General features: G+C 37.6%; 1 protein-coding gene across 1 annotated transcript; it reads left to right on the forward strand.

The window, feature by feature from the left end:
* Nucleotides 1-638: 638 nt before the first annotated feature.
* Nucleotides 639-19447, forward strand: LOC132158855 (nonsense-mediated mRNA decay factor SMG5-like). The gene is made up of 22 exons (XM_059568461.1): nucleotides 639-1039; nucleotides 1917-2015; nucleotides 2211-2334; nucleotides 2424-2580; nucleotides 3355-3444; nucleotides 3556-3645; nucleotides 3809-3887; nucleotides 4065-4190; nucleotides 5086-5154; nucleotides 5251-5462; nucleotides 6481-6621; nucleotides 6796-7659; nucleotides 8662-8831; nucleotides 8920-8995; nucleotides 9087-9262; nucleotides 11270-11428; nucleotides 13922-13981; nucleotides 14089-14248; nucleotides 17717-17807; nucleotides 17984-18058; nucleotides 18171-18309; nucleotides 18398-19447. The coding sequence occupies exons 1-22, from the start codon at nucleotides 975-977 to the stop codon at nucleotides 18479-18481; spliced, it is 3306 nt and encodes a 1101-aa protein (XP_059424444.1). The 5' UTR covers nucleotides 639-974; the 3' UTR covers nucleotides 18482-19447.
* The last annotated feature ends 597 nt before the right edge of the window (nucleotides 19448-20044 follow it).

The following is a 20044-nucleotide window of genomic DNA, read 5'->3' on the forward strand; positions in this document are numbered from 1 at the left end:
TATAGGCTACCTGGTTAATTTATATACTGGTTAATCAATTGATTTACATTATTCAGTGGTGAGAAAAGATGTCTTAAAGAACAAAACACATTACAAATGTCTGGCAATATACCATTAATAGCTATATGAAGTTGGTTAACAATATTAAAATTACGAAAATTTCCATTACCTTATGAGACACACTACACGTGTGTTGCAAGTGTTTACAGAGTTTTAATTTTTATTTTCAATATTTTTATTTTCAATACTTTATTTTCAATGCATTTTAAAATAAACTTTTAAATGTCTGTTCAGTACAGGTGACACAATATAATTTCTGGTGCTTCTAATTAAGTGATAAAAATCAGTTGCAAATGACACACAAAATAAATATAGGCTATTCAGGCGGTATTCGAGATGTGGATTTAGTGTGCGTTAAGGGCACTGCGCTTTGGTGTTTTTAATATCTGGACAGTCTTGCGCACACGCGCTCTCAAGTGGCCAAGAGCCCAAGTGTGGGTATTTGGACAAGGCATGTATAAAAACAGCTCGCACGGAGCGCTCGCATTTGACCAATAACTTGACCTCAGGAAACTCTCGCGAGATTTGTAGCGGCGGTTAAGGAATCCGTCAACTGTCGCGATACTTGCAGATGCCGCTGAACTGTGTGTGTATGGTGGGAGGGGGTGAAAATGGCCGCTTGCGGAGCGACACTTGCAATGATGAGCGACAACAACACAAACACAACCCCTTCAAAATATGACAGCTGACCCGAACCGACACCAGCACACACATCGGCTTCCGAACGGATGGGTATCGCGGCCGGTGGCGGGGAGGACAGGAACGACAGTTTGTGTTCAAGTTGTAATTTGAAGGAAATAGGTGAGTTAGCTAGCCTGCTAACGTTAGCCGCGCGCTAAATTGGAGCTGGACGAACCAGAACCAAAACAAGATACACGAAAAAAGAAGACAGCAGCCGCACTATCACTGCTAGGATGAGCGGACTGGGTCAAGACAGCGAGCCGGAGGCCAAAGTGCTTCATATTAAACGACTGTACAGGTAAGAGTGCTCAGGCCGGTACTGTCAGGAAACCTCTGTAATGCTTTATATATCTTATGTATTTATGGGTCAGAAGTGTTTAAAAACATATATTCATAAAGATAAATTGCTAAACGAGACACTTGACACTTGAATAAGGCGGCAGTTTAGCCATTTTTAGCCTCTACGTCTCGATAATGTCTCAACTGGGGATCTTATATTATTTGGCATCGAACTATAACCATTAAATCTAAATTTACGTCATTATTTAAATCTAGAGGTTTTTTTTTTAGCTTCTTTAAAATGAAAGAGGTGTGTGTATAAGATTGAAAGGCCAGAATTGCACGAGAATGACAGGTATTTAAAATATTTGCACGCTTAACGATTGATGTATGCTAGCCAGACAAATGTAATCATTTAAAATGAAACCGTTCATTGAACCTTAGCTTAATTGTAAAATAAATTATTTAAAAAATTATTGCTATCACATTTGATACATTAAGCTTTAGTGGCTCGTATAGGGTGATTTAGGTGAATATTGATCTCAATAACATTTTATAAGGCCTAAACCGAACATGCATACAGTACAAAACAATTCTAGCTTTTAATGTAATTAGAATTTTCACATTTTAACATGATTTCCCCCCCAAAAAATAAACCTAAGTTGCTTCATTCCTGTAAATGTTCACCTTGAAATGTTGCTAAAAACTTGTGATTTGTAGCAGGTAAAAAGACACATTGAAAGCGATGACATTTAATGCAAAATATCCTCCTTTCTTTATAACCATCAACGAAGTCAGTAATTGTGATTTTCAAGTTAATAACTGTGAAAGTGTTGAATTGTATTTTGTTTTGTGAGTAACAATGTTTTCATGATTTCCTTTTTGTTTTTATGTAGGGCTGTGGTGGAAACGGTGCACAAGTTGGATATTATAATCAGCGGCAAGTCGTCATACAGGGAGGTCTTCAAACCGGAGAATATCAGTTTGAGGAACAAGTAAGCGAAGTTCTCTCTCTGCAACCTGACCAGGCACAATACAATATAATTGGTCTCATAATGTTGTATTTACATGGACAAGAGAGAGCTTTTATCACTTATCACATCAGTTTAACACATCGCTGTTCATTAGTGTTCCCGTATACTTAAATATCTCAGCTTCTTGTTTTCTAATTGTTATGTTCTTTTAACCAGATTGCGGGAGCTTTGTGTAAAGCTGATGTTCCTGCACCCTGTGGACTACGGACGCAAGGCAGAAGAGCTGCTGTGGAGGAAGGTCTACTATGAGGTCATTCAGGTCATCAAGACCAACAAGAAGGTACTGTCGCGTAACACATTCCATGATTTAAAGTAGTCTTATTTTCTGTTGTATTTGTGGTCAGGCTGAAATCCTCCCTCTCTTCGCAGCATATTCACAGCCGCAGTGCTCTGGAGTGCGCTTACAGGACCCATCTGATCGCTGGGGTGGGTTTCTTTCAACACCTGCTGCTCTACATCCAGTCACACTATCAGCTGGAGCTACAGGACTGCATCGACTGGACACACGTCACCGACCCACTCATCGGTGAGACATGCTTCCATATGCATATTAAAGGCAGTCTTCCTACAGTCACGGAAAACTAGGGGAATTTAAATGAATTAAAATGAGAAATTAAATATTTTTAATAAAAATATAATAATATAGAAATACATGATTATAAATGATATCAGTATTTTTTATATTATTAATAATGTTAATGTAAAATAATATTAATTCAAATTAAAATATGTAAAGTAATCTAGGCTATAGTAATTGTGATTTTTATTTTAATATTATTATTTATTCTTAAATGTGAATTTTATTTAATTGAATAGTAATTGCTCTTTATAAATTTAATCTCTATGAAGTTAATTAGAAAGTCCATGGAGACTCAATGATTAAATGTTTTGGGAATACCATAAAGGCATATTTATCCATTAAAAAAAAAATCTGTCATTTACTACTAGCCCTCATTGTAAATATGTCAGAACAGAACAGCTACAGTGCCCACAGTCATGGAGAACTTGAGATGTCACAAATTGTGGTTTCTAGACCTGATAAGATTATGGAAATTAAATGTTTAGTAAATTTTCATTTTTCTAGTCTGCTCTAAAATGTACAATTGTCTAGCAATTTCTTTTTTTGTGAGTGTAGTTTATTAAAGGATAATGAAAATTGGTATCAAGTACGGTCACAATTGACTGTAAACGTAGAGCAAAATCTCTGCTATTCCACAATATATGCTGTCTGACTATCCAGATTTAGCATTTGCTGAATGAACTGTACATTGGATAATCTTTGTGTGATTAATGACTGCAGGTCGTAAGAAACCAGTCTCAGCCACCCCTAAAGAGATGGAGTGGGCCCAGATGGCATGTCACAGATGCCTTGTGTACTTGGGAGATCTCGGTAAGCGTGTTCTCGCTTGACATTTTATAAAATCAGCTTCTCAAATCTCAGACTGGCAGTGTGATATCATGTTCACATGATCTGAAATCAAACTTTTTAATGTTTATGAAGCGCGGTACCAAAATGAACTGGCGGGAGTGGAGGCAGAGCAGCTGGCGGAGCGCTTCTATCACCAGGCTTTGTCTGTTGCACCTCACGTGGGTGAGCGAGTCATTGCTTCTCACATCCTCTCTACAACACCTCTTCCTGGCAACAGAGAGCATGCATTATATAGGTTTTAATGAAAATGAAATGGATCCCTTGTTTGTTTGTTTTTTAACTTTCGTGTTATTGCATTGAGGAAATTTTTTGTTGTCTCTTACAGGCATGCCGTTTAATCAGCTGGGTACGCTTGCTGGAAGTAAATTTTATAATGTGGAGGCTACTTACTACTACTTGCGCTGGTAAGGCATCTGAGAACAGCATCATATTTAAATGGATAAACAGCATTACAGGACTGTTTAATGACAATCCTTTTCTTTTCCATTTGAAAAGTAGAATTACAGTTTTGTTATGACTAGTGTTCGAAGAATCTGATAACGCTGCATGAACATAACAGACTGGTTTTTCCTGTTGAATAGTATTCAGTCGGAGACTCCCTTCGATGGCGCTTATGGGAATTTAAAGCGTCTGTTTGACAAGGCAGCCAAGATGTACCACCAGGTGAAGAAACAAGAGATGAAAAAGCTTTCACCATCACGTCAGAGGTGTGTTCCCTCTCTTTTATATACATATAAAAGACAGGATGGAGGAGTGTTCTTCAATGTGTTCCTGTTATCTAAATCAGGTTCTCAACCCTTTTCCATTGTTCAACACAATTTTCAAAGGCCCCTCATATAGGCTTTAATATCACTACTGATATTTCTGCTGTAACTGAAAAAAGCTGTTTGCTTTCAGACTTCTTTCTATTATCAGAAACTGGGAGTGTCAATATATTAAACAAGTTAAATACAATTATTTTTGTGTAAGCGTAAGTTTCAGGAACTAAGTATCAATAAAACAATAGTTTTTGAGGGAGAAAACAGATAAATACATATTCAGTTCTTGATTAATTTTTATTATTTTTTTGTACATTTTAATTGGGTTAAGAATAATCTAATGGTTTTTCTGAGTGAAACTGTTTGTTTCAGAAGACAAGACATGACAAGGCTGTTTTTTTCGGGGGGAACTGAATATCACACATTCATAGATCAAGGACATTAACTACTGCCATCAAGTACTATTGCTTCTCTAACCAATCAGACATTATTTTCCTGGTGAACACTAATATCCATAGTCTTAATATTAAGCCTTATCTTAATTTCTAATCCTGCCCTGTCTGTTCAGTAACCACTGTAGTTTGTAACACAAATCAAACGTTTTCAAATCTTAAGTCAATAATTAAGATAGGGAGTTTAATAATTTAGTGTTTACAAATATAATACAGCCCCCAGATTATCATAGAGACTACTCAGTGATGGGATCAATAAACAGCACCTAACAGTGCAACACAAATCACTCAGCATTGACCTGGAAACCATACCATAAAGCATTCTAGCATCATGCGGCAGACTAGCATGGGCAAGTAAATAATTCCCATTAATTGGGTAATTCTTGCTTCAGGTCAAAAGACATCAAAAGACTGCTGGTGAGCTTCATGTATTTGCAGAGCCTGCTGCAGCCCAAGAACAGGTGAGAGCATCACCTCCTGAAAGCATCGTTGCTTACCTGAAAGATATAATTTAAGAATCAAATCAACTCGACTAATATCCTGTCACATCTCTTCAGTCTGATGGAGACGGAGCTGACGTCACTCTGCCAGTCTGTGCTGGAAGACTTTAACCTGGTGCTGTTCTACCTCCCCCTTCCTGCTCATGGCAGCCAGTCAGCCAGCGAGGAGGAGGAAGAGCACGACTCGGTCTGCTCCGTGCTTCCTGACAGCCTCATATTCAAGATGGCGGTGACTTGCCTTATGGTGGTGCACAGTTTGAAGAGAGGGGGTAAGTATGGACCCAAAAAATTGATCACAACATCTACTGCTCATTTTAAACAGTGTCACTATGACATTAATTATGTTGCATTGCATTTAATAAGCAGACACGTACTGCTTCACCAGTCTAAAAATAGTGCTGGCTTCAAGTGAATTATTTTTATTATGGTATGGTAGTTGTGTGTCGCTTCAGGCTTATTTGGATTTTGATACATCAGGCAGCAAGCTCAGTTTCCTGGTAATGATTAGACATTCAGACTGCATCCTGACCAGATACAACACTGTAAAGGACAAGTGAAAAATACTTGTTTATATTAAATATACTTAATATCTGTGGTTTGGAACATGTTGTGGTCAGGAACATGCTTTGGACTAGTGGACAAGCACTGTTTTTCAACTGTGACATATATCATAGTGTTGTTTTAGTGTTATTCGTGTACTTTTATAGTATTTAAAATTAGATTTGAGGTTTTATGTTTACATTTTTAGTTAAATATTTAGTTTAGTTTTATTTATCGATCTTTTTATTTATTTCCGTTTTTATCATTTTGGTAATTTGTTTCATTTTTATTTTATTTTTATTTCAGTGAATTCTCAAGGTGTTTTATCTGATTTTTTGTATGTTAATTTATTTTAGCTTTATTTCAAATAATTAAACAATTTTTTGATAGTTTGCCTTGGGTATCTCTCGCTCTCTCTATTCATATATATATATATATATATTATATTATATTTATGTAATGTGTGTAAAATAAAATTACTAAATGACAAGTAGGTATAAAGTAAAAATTTAAATAACCATTTTAGGTGGAAATATGCTATACTATGCAAAATCTGGAAATATCATGGTCTTTTAAATTGTTTTCCATCCTTGAAAAAGTCCAGATATATATATTTAAAAAAAGTCAAATATCTGTCAAATTAATGCCTGTTTAGGGAACTGTTGGAAGAATTCAAACCACAGTTCTCTCTTTTTTTTTTTGCAAATGAAGTACTAACTTCTAATTCAAACTGTGATTCAATTATAGCTTCAAAGCAGTACAGTGCATCCATCGCTTTCACGTTGGCTCTGTTCTCCCATTTGGTCAATCATGTCAACATTCGACTGCAAGCTGAACTGGAGGGAGAGAGTGGCGTCCCACCCCTGCACACTGATAACACTGGCATGGGTACTTCTGTTTTGCTTACGAGTCATTTAGTGCTGCCTTAGATGTTCACCTAAATTAGTTTTTTTAGCACCTGTGATGCCTTCTTATGCTTTCTAGTTAGGCAGCTCACTAGTATTAGGAAAAACTTTTTGCCACTTCAAACTAACTTTCCCGTTGTGATGCTTTTGTTCTTAGGTGACGCTGATACCAGAGATCATGGTAGTGCTGCTCTCTCAGAGGAGAGAACCCTGCAGAACGGCTCCCTAGAGGAAGATGATGAAGAAGAGCAGAAGGAGAATGAGGAAGACGAGCATAAGGGGAACGGAAGGACAACGGGGACAAAGAAAAGCCTGGAGAAGAAAAGATCAGCTGAGGAGGTGCAAAAGCAGAAGCGGAAGCTCTCACGGCTCTCCATGCTCCGCCGCAGACGCTGCGCTCACAAGGAAGACGAGAGCGACCTGAGCGAGGGATTTGAGAGTGACGAAGAAGAGGATGAGGAAGGTGGAGGTCCGGTCGACGGTCTGGGAGCCGCTAGAGTTCAGATGAACACTTTAGGGAGGGAAGGGCGGAGGGGACCACTTCCCGGGGATGGCAGCTGGGAAAGCGGTTCGGAGGAGGATGAGGGCGGAACGGCTTTTGATGTCGAGACAGACTCTGACATGAACAGTCAGGAATCTCGTTCAGACCTCGAAGACATGGAGGATGCTGAGCATGTGCCACAACAACAGCAGCTACAACAAGAGGAAGGTGAGCAACCGCAGCTGTCTAGGGAGGAAAACTCTACACCTCCGGTAACCAACGGCCCCTTAGTGTCTAATGATGCCAGCATCAGCAGAAACCTGCAGGCCATGTCCTCTCAGCTCTTCCAAGCTAAACGCTGCTTTCGACTCGCTCCCACCTTTAGCAATGTACTGCTCCGCCCTGCAGCTCCAGTTAACCCCGCCCCAGACTCAGACCCCACCCCAGTGCAAGAAGCCACACCTCCTGCTGAAGAAATATCAAGAAGCATGAGTCCAGAGATTGCTAATGGAACCAATGACAATGGTACATTGCTTACAAGTAAGTGATTTTTGAGTTTTCTTCAATTAATTTAAACTACTTTTTATACTTAACATTTTAAATGTTTGGGCCCTGTATGAAGTCTCTCGTGCTCCAACATTGCATTTATTTAATCTAAAAATACAGGGGGGGGGGCAGTAATACTGTAAAATATTTTTACATTTTAAAATAACTGTTTTCTATTTTACTGTATTTTAAAATGTAATTTGTCTTGTGATGCAGAGCTCAGCCGTTTCTCCAGTCGTCAGTGTCACATGATCCTTCAGAAATCATTCTAATATGCTATTTTGGTGCATGAGAAGTCGTGGCCTAATGGTTAGAGAGTCGGACTCCCAATCGAAAGGTTGTGAGTTCGAGTCCCGGGCTGGCAGGAATTGTGGGTGGGGGGAGTGTACAGTTCTCTCTCCACCTTTAATACCACTCAATACCACGACTTAGGTGCCCTTGAGCAAGGCATCGAACCCCCAACTGCTCCCCGGGCGCCGCAGCATAAATGGCTGCCCACTGCTCTGGGTGTGTGCTCACAGTGTGTGTGTGTTCACTGCTCTGTGTGTGTGCACTTCGGATGGGTTAAATGCAGAACACAAATTCTGAGTATGGGTCACCATACTTGGCTGAATGTCACTTCACTCATCAGAAATTTCTTTTTATTTAGATTTTATTTGTTTAGTATATACTATATATTAAGATTTTTCTTTTATCAATTCGGGAAACTGTTGCACTGCTTTGATGAATAGAAACTATTTAAAAAAAATGTATATTTGAAATACAAGTTATAAAAAAGATTTCCTTTCACTTTTGTTCAATTTAATGCTTCCTTGCTTAATAAAAGAAATGTGAAGTTTAAAACTCTGATGTAACATTTCTTAAAACTTGTAGTGATCTAAAACCTTAAAACTATACTGTTACACTGCCTTTCAGACACTGCTATTATATGTTATTTCCTTCAGGAAGTGCATATTTTGTCCATACTTGTAAAACGATCTGGTTTGTCATACGCAGATCCTGACTCTGATTCTGAGGGCAGTGAGCACAGCAACCAATCGATCCACAGTGAGAAAACCCTTTCTGAACGACTAGAGATTCTGACCAATCAGAGTCTCATCCAGGTGGTGAAGGTCTTCTTGGATTGGCTGAGGACGAACACTGATATCATCCTCATGTGTGCTCAGGTACATGGGACTCTAAAATTGTGCATTTTACTAGCGTAAACAGCATATTCATCTATTTGCTTAGCTATGTTGGTCTCTGCCCAAACAGAGTTCTCAGAGCTTGTGGAACAGACTCTCAGTGCTGCTTAATTTGCTTCCTGAGGGCAGCAAGATGTTAGAAACAGGTGAGAAATCAGTTTATAAAAACTCATTTATTGATTAGATTCAGTTTTTTTTTTTTTTTTATTAATAACTTTTTCCCTGCTTATGTTGCAGATTTAGGTCTGAATAAGCATGTAACCGAACTGCTGAATGAGTGTGAGCAGCCTGGTTTGGTTCAGTCGCTGCTGTTGCCAGAGGATCTGGCCCTCCGCCACCTTCCTGTCCTCAGCGTAGCCCACCGACGCCTGGACTTCACAGCCCAGAGACCCCCTCTTACCCCTCTGGATGAGGTATCCATCACACTTACCTCTTATGTGCTCATGTGCTCTTGAAGAGTTTGTGTGACATCTGCACGGTTTTCCTTTCAAGTCTTTTTAACCATTCAAAAATTGTTCTGAACAACTCAACAATTTGTTTGTCATCATCAAAGACATACATTACAACAGTGATGGAGTACTCGAGTCCTGGACTCGGACTCGAGTCCGACTCGAGACTCCATTCTCTGGACTCGACTTGGACTAGCGGACTGATGACTCATACTTTAGCATTCATCACGTTGTTTTTGACTAAAAATGTTATAAAAAAAATATATAAGGTGTTACACTTTTCCTGTTTCGTGCCCAAGACCGGCCGGGATCTATTATTTCCCCTCACAGACACTGCTACCGCTCGCTCTCTTTGCTTGACAACACACTCACTGACGTCACTCACTTTACTTTCACTTTACTTTTTCTCCAAAGCACTCGGGCACTTGCAGGAAAGGATGAAGCTGATTGGTTAGTTCTTGTCACATGACCCGCGGTGCGCTTGCGGCATTCTGAAAAGTTCCGTGCCGCGTGCCGTCACACACACACATTCACTTGAACACATACAAACGCACTCAGGCTAAATCACTCGGTCACTCACACACAAACGCTCTCTCTCTCTCTCTCTCTCTCACACACACACACACACACACACACACTCTCTCTCACTCTCTCTCCCTCTCTCTCTCTCTCTCCCTCTCGGCGGTTTTAAGTATCTTTAAAATACAGTGTCCTGTAAAATGCACGTTTCTTTTTTCACCGAGTGTATTTCTGTAATACAGTGTTAAAGGATTAGTTCACACAAAAATGAAAATGTCCTAATCATTTACTCCTCCCAATGCCATCCAGGATATCCATGGCGTTTTTTTTTTTATTGTTTTTTAAGGAAAACATTTCAGGATGTTTTCTTCATATAATGGACTTCAATGCCTACCAACTCAGTTGGTTGCTATTGTTTCCTCAAAAATTTTTACATTTTTTCCAATATGGGACTCGAGACTCGACTCGGACTAGAACTCTGGTAATGGGGACTCGACTTGGACTCGACTCTGACTCTTCTTTGGTGACTCGGACTCGGACTCGGACTCGAACACTGAGACTCGAGACTCAACTCGGACTCGACAGTTGGTGACTCGACTACAACACTGCATTACAACATACAATACATTTAAATCATATGCTCTTGCATGTCTATATTTCTTCCTTGAAGTAAAAACTGTGGAAACCAAAACATAAGTGTATAACAAGGTTTTTACCACATTTTACTTGAATTTGAACCTTAACTCTAATGAATGGTACTTAAAAAATAGTTTATAATATACACTACTATTCAAACGTTTGGGGTCAGCAAGGTATTTTTATTATTTTTTGTTTTTTTGTTTGTTTGTTTGTTTTGTAGCTGAACTGTTCTCAATGTTTGTTGAGCATCGAATCAGCATATTAGAATGATTTCTGAAGGATCATGTGTCACTAAAGACTGGAGTAATGGCACTGAACATTAAGTTTTGCTACCATAGAAATAAAATATATATTTTGAATATATTTAAATGGAAAACAATTCTTTTAATTATAGTAATATTTTGCAATGTTGCTGTTTTTAAAAAAAATATGTATACACATGCAGCCTCGTTGTGCTAAGACTTTTTTTTCAAAAATATTAAAGTCTTACCGACTCCAATATTTTAGCGGTAGTGTATATGTTAACAACAACAACAAAAAAGTTAATATATTAAAATAAAACAGAATTGTTTGGTGCTTACTGAAAAGTGCTAAATCAGTTGTAATCCTTACGTTTCTTACGATTCTCTCTCATCCTTACATGACTTTGATTATGCACAGTAATGTTTGTTCAGTGAAAAATGAAGTACTTGGTTTCTGCTAATTACAATGCAGAGGATTTTATTACATTACATAAGTATATTTTTAACATTCAGTGTCTTATGCAGTCTCTCATATTCCTTCTTCATGTTTCTTTTTCTCCGTGCTGTCCAGTGTGTGGTGCGCGTGTGCTGCATTCGCAGCTTTGGTCACTTCCTCACAAATCTCCAAGGCAACGTGTTGCACTTCAACCCGGAGGCGGGCATCTTCACCAGCATCAGCCAATCAGAACAGGACAACCTGGTTCAGCAGGCCAAGGCCCAGTTCCGCATGGTAAAAGACGTGAGATTGAATAGTAATGAAAGACCGACATTAAACCAAACAATTATTGGAAAAATAACAGCTCTGTATTGATTTGCACTCTCGAAACTCAGTGGATCTCTTACGTGTGTTCAGATACATCGGCTCAGTTGCTGATTTCAGTAGATGTACCACTTAAATCCTTGCAGAAATAGTCACGGAATGTGCACCTAAATGATAGGGTCCACACGGTTAAGAAAACGAGGCTTTTTCATAAAACCTCACCACATTTGTGAGCTTTTGTTTGAGAGCCTTATGTTGCCAAGCAACCACGCAGCCCTTAGGGTAGAACAAATGATGGTTGAAGTGCCACCTTGCTGTGCTGCTGAAGAGGCGGCTCTTTCTGCTACAGTTTCATTAAAACCTTTGGGGTCTGTGAATGAAAAGAATGTCTGGCAGTCCATGACAAGCTCAAGGAATAAGGCCGCAGAGAAACTACAGCACGGGCACTGCAATCAGCATGAACTTTGTGTTTCTGATGTTAAATAAGCGACTTTGAGAATCCCGCATGATTTTCAGAAGCGCTTTCTGTTGGTTTTAGTCTGTCCCACAGATAACCTGATTAGATCTTGTTGCATGTTCGTAAACCGCAAAACAAGAAAATTAGATTTTTTAAATTTTCAACTTCTGGCATTCGACCAACATCTTAACACTCGCATCTGATCGTCATCTGATTGTAATTTATTCCTATGATCCTGTGATTCCTGCTTAATATTTTTGTGGAAACTGATGCAATTGTTTCCAGGATTGTTTGAGTAAAAAGTTCAAAAGAACATAATTTGTTTAAAATAGATTATTTTTGTAACAATATAAAATATATATATATATATTAGTGCTGTCAATCGATAAAAAACTTTAACTAGATTAATCACACATTTTTTCTGTGATTAATCGCAATTAATCGCAATAAAAAAAGAAATGTTTTTGTACGTTTTTAATATATTTTTTTAATGTAATAATTTCACAGTTAAATTTAAATACTTGTTTAAATGACATATTTTTATGAATGAAGGCCAGTATTACTGATATTAATACAGCTACTGATTTTTTTTTTTTTTACATTTATTATTAGGCTTCAAAAATATAACAGTTTTTAATTTAAGTAAACTTAAACAATGCTAACATAAACCCATAATAAATGTCATGTTTACTCCTGTCCTTCCTGTCTTAACAGTTAGGAAATATACAGAAATTTAATAAAGTTATCAAAGTTATATGCAGTCTGCACTGCATAAACTATAAATTAAATAGTTAATCCTTATTAAAGCTACAAAAGTTATTTAGTCAAGAGCAGCGAGTCATTTTCTCTGTTCCCTTTGTTCTTTAACTTTACTGACAGGAAGCTTTATTGGCTGCTGTCCCTTTAAGAGCAGACAGACACGCGGATCTCACCGTTTATATACTGTCTATGGATCTCGCCTCATTCTCTCACAACTCTTTTCGTTCATTTTAGACTTTATATAAATCATTTAAGATTGCTCTTATGAGGATAATCGACAAAACTGGCACTTTGGGATGTTTATTGTTAGTTCAAGCGCTTAAGAGAACTGGATTCTGGTGCCCCGTGTGTGTGTGTGTGTGTGTGTGTGTGTGTGTGTGTGTACGTGTGTGTGTGTGTACGTGTGTACGTGTGTGTGTGTACGTGTGTGTGTGTACGTGTGTGTGTACGTGTGTGTGTACGTGTGTACGTGTGTACGTGTGTATGTGTCACATAAGGGCATTCACAGACAGCGCATTCTCTTTTGTCTTGCCGCGCTTAAAATGTTTAAAAGCATTTAAATGAATAAGAGCGTGATCATATAATGTAAAGCTAGCCAACGGATGCTGCGTTAATTGCGTTAAATATTTTGACACGTTAAACCAGACAAAAATTAATCGCATGCGTTAACGCGTTAACGTTGACAGCACTAATATATATATATATATATATATATATATATATATATATTGTATGTTTGATCAATTTAATGCATCTCTGATTAATAAAAACATTAATCTATTTATAAAACTCGTGCAAATATAAAGCAGGAGCATGGTTAACCTTTTAGTTAACCAGTATGCAAATAAAATTAATTTCTAAAACCATCTTAAAATTAACTGAAGAAGAACACTTCAGTCCTTCACTCTCAGTCCTTACATTTCCCTTCTCTCTCATGTTTTTGCCTTTAAGCGAAATTAATGTGTGAAACAGCAAGGTGTCCTTTTGGTATTTCTCTTCCCAGAATTATAAGGTTAAATATATCCGTGGTTTAATCATTAATCTCTTTCAGGGCACTTTAAGCTATTCTTTAAAAAAAAATGCACAAAACATGAGTGTAAACCAACTGATCTGTTTTTCTCATACTTATTAAGAACAAAAATATATTAAGCTGCTTATTCACACCTTGTGTTTACTGAGGGTAAAATCTGAGTCATGTTTTGAGGTTACACAGAGGTTATATTGACCTTGCCTCGACTCGTCCACAGGCGGAGGAGGAAGCTCGCAGAAACCGGCTCATGAGAGATATGGCCCAGCTGCGCCTACAGGTCAGACCAGCTGTGGGGTTCATTTTCAACTTTTATTAATGCACATCTTGCTCACAACAATTCATCCATTAATGGGCGCAGTAATGAAGTATTTCCTCTGTCTGCAGTTGGAGGTCTCTCAGCTGGAGGGCAGTCTGCAGCAGCCCAAAGCGCAATCCTCCATGTCTCCTTATCTGGTGCCAGATACCATGGTTCTCTGCCAGCACCTGGGGCTGCTCAGACAGCTGGCTGCCAGCGGCTGCTTCATCATCATCATCCCTCGTACAGGTCAGCCCACGTGTCTCCTGTCTCCTAATGAGAGTTTCCACAGTTGTGGGAAATCTGAAAATAGCAGGGGATTTAAAAATGGTGTTTTTCAAGTCTGGAAATATCATGCAATCTTAATTCATTAAAATTTCTATAGTGAACATGTTTATCTGGCTAAACTCGGCAAGTTATCAGTATTCTTATTGTTAACTAAAACAATAATCATTTTTGATGATTAAAAATGAAAAATTTAGACTTGAATAAAAATTATAACTGAATGTGTTTAAATTACAATTTTATTAAGATAAAATAAAGCTATATTGAAATAATACAAAAAAACAAATAAAAATGACAAGCACATAACAAAATTAGTGACAAAAAATAACTGTAATCTAAACAAATCCTAAATACTATAATGGTATATAAATAATACTAAAATAACACTGCTAGTTATTATGTTTAAGCTGGAATAAACTATACATGTTTTAATATTTTATGTTAAACTTAAATATTAGAAATAGGTGCTTATGTTGTAGAATGACTGAATAATAATGTCTAAAATAAATTAAAGTTGTATAGAAATAAATGAAGAAAAAAAACGCATAACAGAATGACTAAAATCAAAATAAATGATCGTATGTAAATGTAGCAGACCTGCCAACATGTATTCATTTTTCGTACTCTGCACGCATTTTGACCCATAAGTACACTTGTACGATTCGCTGCTCTCTAGGTACGCATTTTGTTGCGTCTCGCATTTCGCCGATTTCAGTTTCTATGCAATCTATGACGCTAATTCTGCCGCTGATCCACAGCGTGTAAGTGGAGTGAAAAGCTTTCGGCCAATCAGAGCGGTGCATGTTAACCCGCCGCCCACCTGCCCCTCCTATCCACAAGCTTAGTTGGCAGTTAGAAAAGTGGTGGAATGGCTTGAAATCTAGAAGGTTTTAGACAGGCCAGGTGCTGATTAACGTAAGATAAAGGTAACAGTTAGGCTATGTTTAGCCTAATGGAATTTATGAACATTAAAAATAACCTTGACATCATAACAAGCAGTCCAGCTGTGACGAGCTCAGTTCAGTTCACGCGTTCATGTAGGCTAACATGTAAGGGTGGCGCTGTCAATAACGCACCTAAAAGCTGTCACAAATAACCGGCAAAAGTAATGATTATTACAGTATATTATTATTATAGTATATAATTATTAATAAACAAGTGTTTCATGTATCAATGACGTGTCGACTGCAAAGATAAAGTTGACGATGCTGTCTCGCAATCTTCGCAGTAGTGAACGCGCCAGAGAAATGCACATTTCATACGGATTAACGTTACATAAGCAGAGAGCAGTCTGTTTTCTTTCGTTTTGAATTGTTCTGTTCAACCCTCTTGAGTCGGTTAACGCGTATACGCGTTATGAATCATTTTCTCTTGATAACCCCGAAAAGAACTTAAATTACACTTTCAGTTTTGATCGTACAGATAAGAACAAAATCGAATCTGTAAAGGGTCTACTTTTATTTGGATAGACATAATAACAACAAAACTTTGTGCACTTATAAAATAAAGATAACAAACAAGGTGTGCTGTCTGCAGCCTTTGTCTGCGCTGATCTTCATTTACAAACACGTCATTAAAATGAACTGTAACTCCATGAATACTCAACGAAGAGACATGAGAGATATATCTATAGAAAACCTGACATGTCTACTTTTAAACTAAACAAGTCCCGCCGAAAACAAATATTCTGTGATAAAGTAATCCATATGAAAACAACGCGATGTCCGTTTTTTCACATCTCCCTTCATTATGTTCTAATTCGACCACACCCCCGCGCTGAACGCTCTATTCAGATTCTAATGTTAAATAAAGTTTTTATTTTTATTTTACTGTTTGCTTCGCAATGAGAGGAATAAGATATAATTCACCCCAAAATGTGATTTGGTTGAGTATTTGAGATTTGGATTTCCTCAGAAAAAAAGAATGAAGCCCTCTATTCAACAGAGATAATAAACACGAGTAAGTCTCTTATTATTTATTTATATACTTGTACTAGTTTTCACATAACGTGTAAACATTTTACTAGTTAGACTTTTTCCAAACTATAATTCCTGACTAAATGTATAATCAAGTGAAACATTATGAAGTTTAAATAACAATATGCAATACTATACCATTCAAAAGCTTGATGTAAATAATATAAATGTAACAAATAAATGTAAATGTAACAAATGTAACAATGCTGTTCTTTCAATTTATTCCCCCGAAAAAACCTGAAAAAAAAATATTCTCCGCTCTTTTCAACATTAATAATAATCTATTAATATGAGCACAGAGATGTTTAGTTCTCTGGTGACAAGAAAAGTCATGATTGCCTCCAAAGGCAGCATTTGTTACAAAGAGACTTTCACTGATGCACTACTTAAAAAAGCCAAATCTGCAACCTTTAACAAGTTAAACAAAGCAAAAGTTTAAACACTATGCATGGAAAATTATTTAAAAAAATTGTTGTTTGTTTTTAGCAAACTGATTTTGATATTGATAACTGCTGGTTTTGCACATTTATTTAACCACATCAACTCTGGGGACCCACCGGTGGGTCCAATATTGCATATGCCTAATTCTCAAAAAATCTAAATAACAGCTGAAGTGGTTAATGTTTTGATTTATTTAGAAAGAATGTCCTCAGTTTACTTTTATTTCTGACAAGATTTTCAGGTGGAAGAAGTTTCCATGGGCTATGCCTCCTGTACAAAATGTTCGGAGTGATTGCAGTAATTGTTTAACATTTATGGTCTACTTGAATATGTTATGGAGTAACTAATAAATCTTAATAGGTGAAAGGATATTATGTGTATAATATGTATTATAGTGTTAGGTATCTCATAGTTTTCTCACAGGTGTGTGTGCAACGGTGGAGCATACATTGGCGGTGGGCTGTCAGGTTCTCGTGTGCGTATGGGGGGGGGTTGTAGTACTCATAAAATTTCTTCAAGGTTGGCAGGTATGATGTAGGCTAATTCAAAATGTTAATAAAAAGTATAATCGCATATAAACAAACTTTTATAAAAGTGTAAAACCTGCAAATCATTATTTTGAGTCAGTCAAACTGGTTCACAAATCATTCTGAATGTTTCATTAGCATCTCGGTCAGACTCAAAAATGATTTTTAGCAATCCTTGTTCACTTTAGAAACTGTGAAGGTCATGGAAAAGGAAATTCATCAGTCAGAAAGAGTGGTGGCGCCCCTATCATCTTAGCATAGAGAGCCTTCTGGTCTAATTTGTCAATATTTCTGATTGGCTAATAGAATGTTTACACTAGTTCTTTTTAATCGCTGCACTTTAAATGATTTAAGCTCTAAACTCTCCAGTTTTTACCTAAGATGTAATGAAAAATACAGACTTTTTGTTCAGAATGTGTGCCAGGGATGGTCAATCAGTGTATGTTTGTACAAATTGCTCAACTGAGATGAATTCTGGTCACTTGCAGTGATTGATGGCCTGGATTTGCTGAAGAAAGAGAACTCCGGAGCAAGAGATGGAATCAGATTCCTTGAGACAGAGTTCCGGAAGGGGAACAGGTACGTCTTGAGCTCAGCAGTGAGTTTTAGTGATTCTGGTATTAGAAAACTCTTCCAAACTGTAGACAGCAGACCTGTAGAACAAGAAGTCTGATTCTGATTTGAGACGGCACTATTGAGAGCCTACATTTTAATGTTTTACGCTTGAGCTTTTATTCTCACTTATTGTGCAACAGGTACATCCGCTGCCAGAAAGAGATGGGAAGAAGCTTTGAGAGGGACAAATTAAAACGACAGGACATTGAAGCCTGGTAAGCCACATCATCTTCACTTTCTGTTTGAGAGCTGAGGGACTTTGACTGCAGTTGTGAAGTCCTGTAGGGTTTCCTGCAAATGCTATCTCAACTCTGTTCCTGTTAACAGGCACCTGTATAAGATGGTGGACAGCTGTCGCCAGCTGACGGGATCTCAGAGCAGTGGAGATGAAGACACCGCTGGCATGGTGACCATCCTGACAGGACACGCACTAGAGGAGCTGACTGAAAGATCAGCTTCCATGAAGGTCAGTCGGGCATTAGCAGACTGCAAAAGAATAGTGTGGTGTTGTAGAACCTTATAGCATATGAGATTGTTATTTGTTTTGGCTGTAGGTGGCTGTCCAGGCAGTGGCAGCAGCAGGCATGGAGCTGAAGAACATCACCGACTTCTACCGGCAGTGGAAAGAGATGGGCTGAGAGACGACGTGGGACGCAGGGGGTCGGCTCGGCATTCGGCTGATCGCACACTCACCCCCCCCTCGTTCATTCTCTCTCTCCCACTTTACTGCTCTGTCCGTATCTGCGTCTCCAGGAAAAAAAAAACTCAAAAGATGGAGGGTTGGAAGGAAGGAGGGTGCAGGAAGTGTGTGGAGTAAAGAGAAGTCAGAGGAATGGGGGCTTTAACCTACAACAGCGCATCCTCAACGCCGACACAGGAGAGTTCAAAGCTACGGGGTGAAATCACTCAGTTTAATATGTCATAACCAGGCATATATACTGATGAAATGAGTGTATATGTTTTGAGAGAGAAACGAACATTCATGTGCATATACGTCAAAAACAAACCCATACATTGAAATATATAGAACGATGTTTTGGGATTTTTTTTCTTTTCGTCTTCTGGCTACAGTCATGGGGTTAGACTCCCACATGGATGTCTGTGTTTGACCGCGGCGGTGAGCGCAGAACAGAAATCATCCCGTCTAGCGTTTACCCTCGACTCCTAGGGTCGCGAAGGATTCAGGGTTTAGGGTGTACACTTCTTTTTGATGATCCGTTCTTTCTAACGTGGCTTCCCCACTTTTTATTTTATTTTTTTGCTGTGTAACTTTGTGATCTAATGTATTGTGTTATCTGTGTATGAGCAGGAAGTCTGGCAAATGGTTGCTTTTATTCGATTTTATTTTTGTATGTCGTATTGCCTTTGTATGCTGAGCTGAACACACAGGAGTGAGGATGGGTGTAGAGTCGCAGACTTCATCTGACTCCAGTCACACTCTGCTGTGCTGTCGGATGTGGAAGTGTTTCTCTTCGCCTCTCAACAATCTAGTCCCAGTCATTCGCCATCACATTCTCATAGTAATTGTCCCATATTGCACAACGCAAAGGTATCCAGTGTACATGTGAGGCAGTGCATTAAACAATAAAATGATTTCGTTTAAAGAGTGTTTCGTCTCTGTCGTGGTTGTTAAATTCATGTGAATTTGAGTGCCATCAAAAAAAAAAAAAAATATATATATATATATATATATATTTTTTTTTTTTTTAGCAAATAGTTTGTGAAAGAAGGTTCTTTACCTTCAGAAAATGTTTGCAAATGTCCATAAGATTATTATTATTATTTTGGAAAAAGCTAAAAAAATTAATAAATAAAAATCATTAAATTAAATAAAATGAACTGCCAATAAAAATTTACTAAAACATCTCTCCTTTTTATTTCTGTTTAAGTATAAAATTATAAAATAAAACCTAAACGTGATGAAAATTAAGTTAATGAAAAAATACTAAAACTTTAAAACTGAAATTGAATGAAAAAAATATATAAATGATGTAATTCAAAACCCAATAACAGTATATCAATGATACTAAAATACAACTATATAGAAATTTGTATATATTAGTTATTTTCTAGCAATAAACATTAAGTACAATGCAAATTATGTAAACTTCAATATATAATGTAAAAAAGATACAGTAAGCATGGTTACAATGAGTTTGCAGGTCTAATTAACTGAACTAATCTGAAATTAGTCCTACTTT

The sequence above is a fragment of the Carassius carassius genome, chromosome 15 (genome assembly GCF_963082965.1).
Source record: "Carassius carassius chromosome 15, fCarCar2.1, whole genome shotgun sequence".
NCBI lineage: Eukaryota > Metazoa > Chordata > Actinopteri > Cypriniformes > Cyprinidae > Carassius > Carassius carassius.

Excerpts from the sequence above, each read along its gene's own strand:
- LOC132158855 (XM_059568461.1), top strand. The coding sequence starts at position 975 with ATGAGCGGACTGGGTCAAGACAGCGAGCCGGAGGCCAAAGTGCTTCAT. Across the intron at positions 1,040-1,916 it reads CATATTAAACGACTGTACAG|GGCTGTGGTGGAAACGGTGC; the intron begins GTAAGAGTGCTC and ends GTTTTTATGTAG. Across the intron at positions 13,982-14,088 it reads TGGCCCAGCTGCGCCTACAG|TTGGAGGTCTCTCAGCTGGA; the intron begins GTCAGACCAGCT and ends CTCTGTCTGCAG.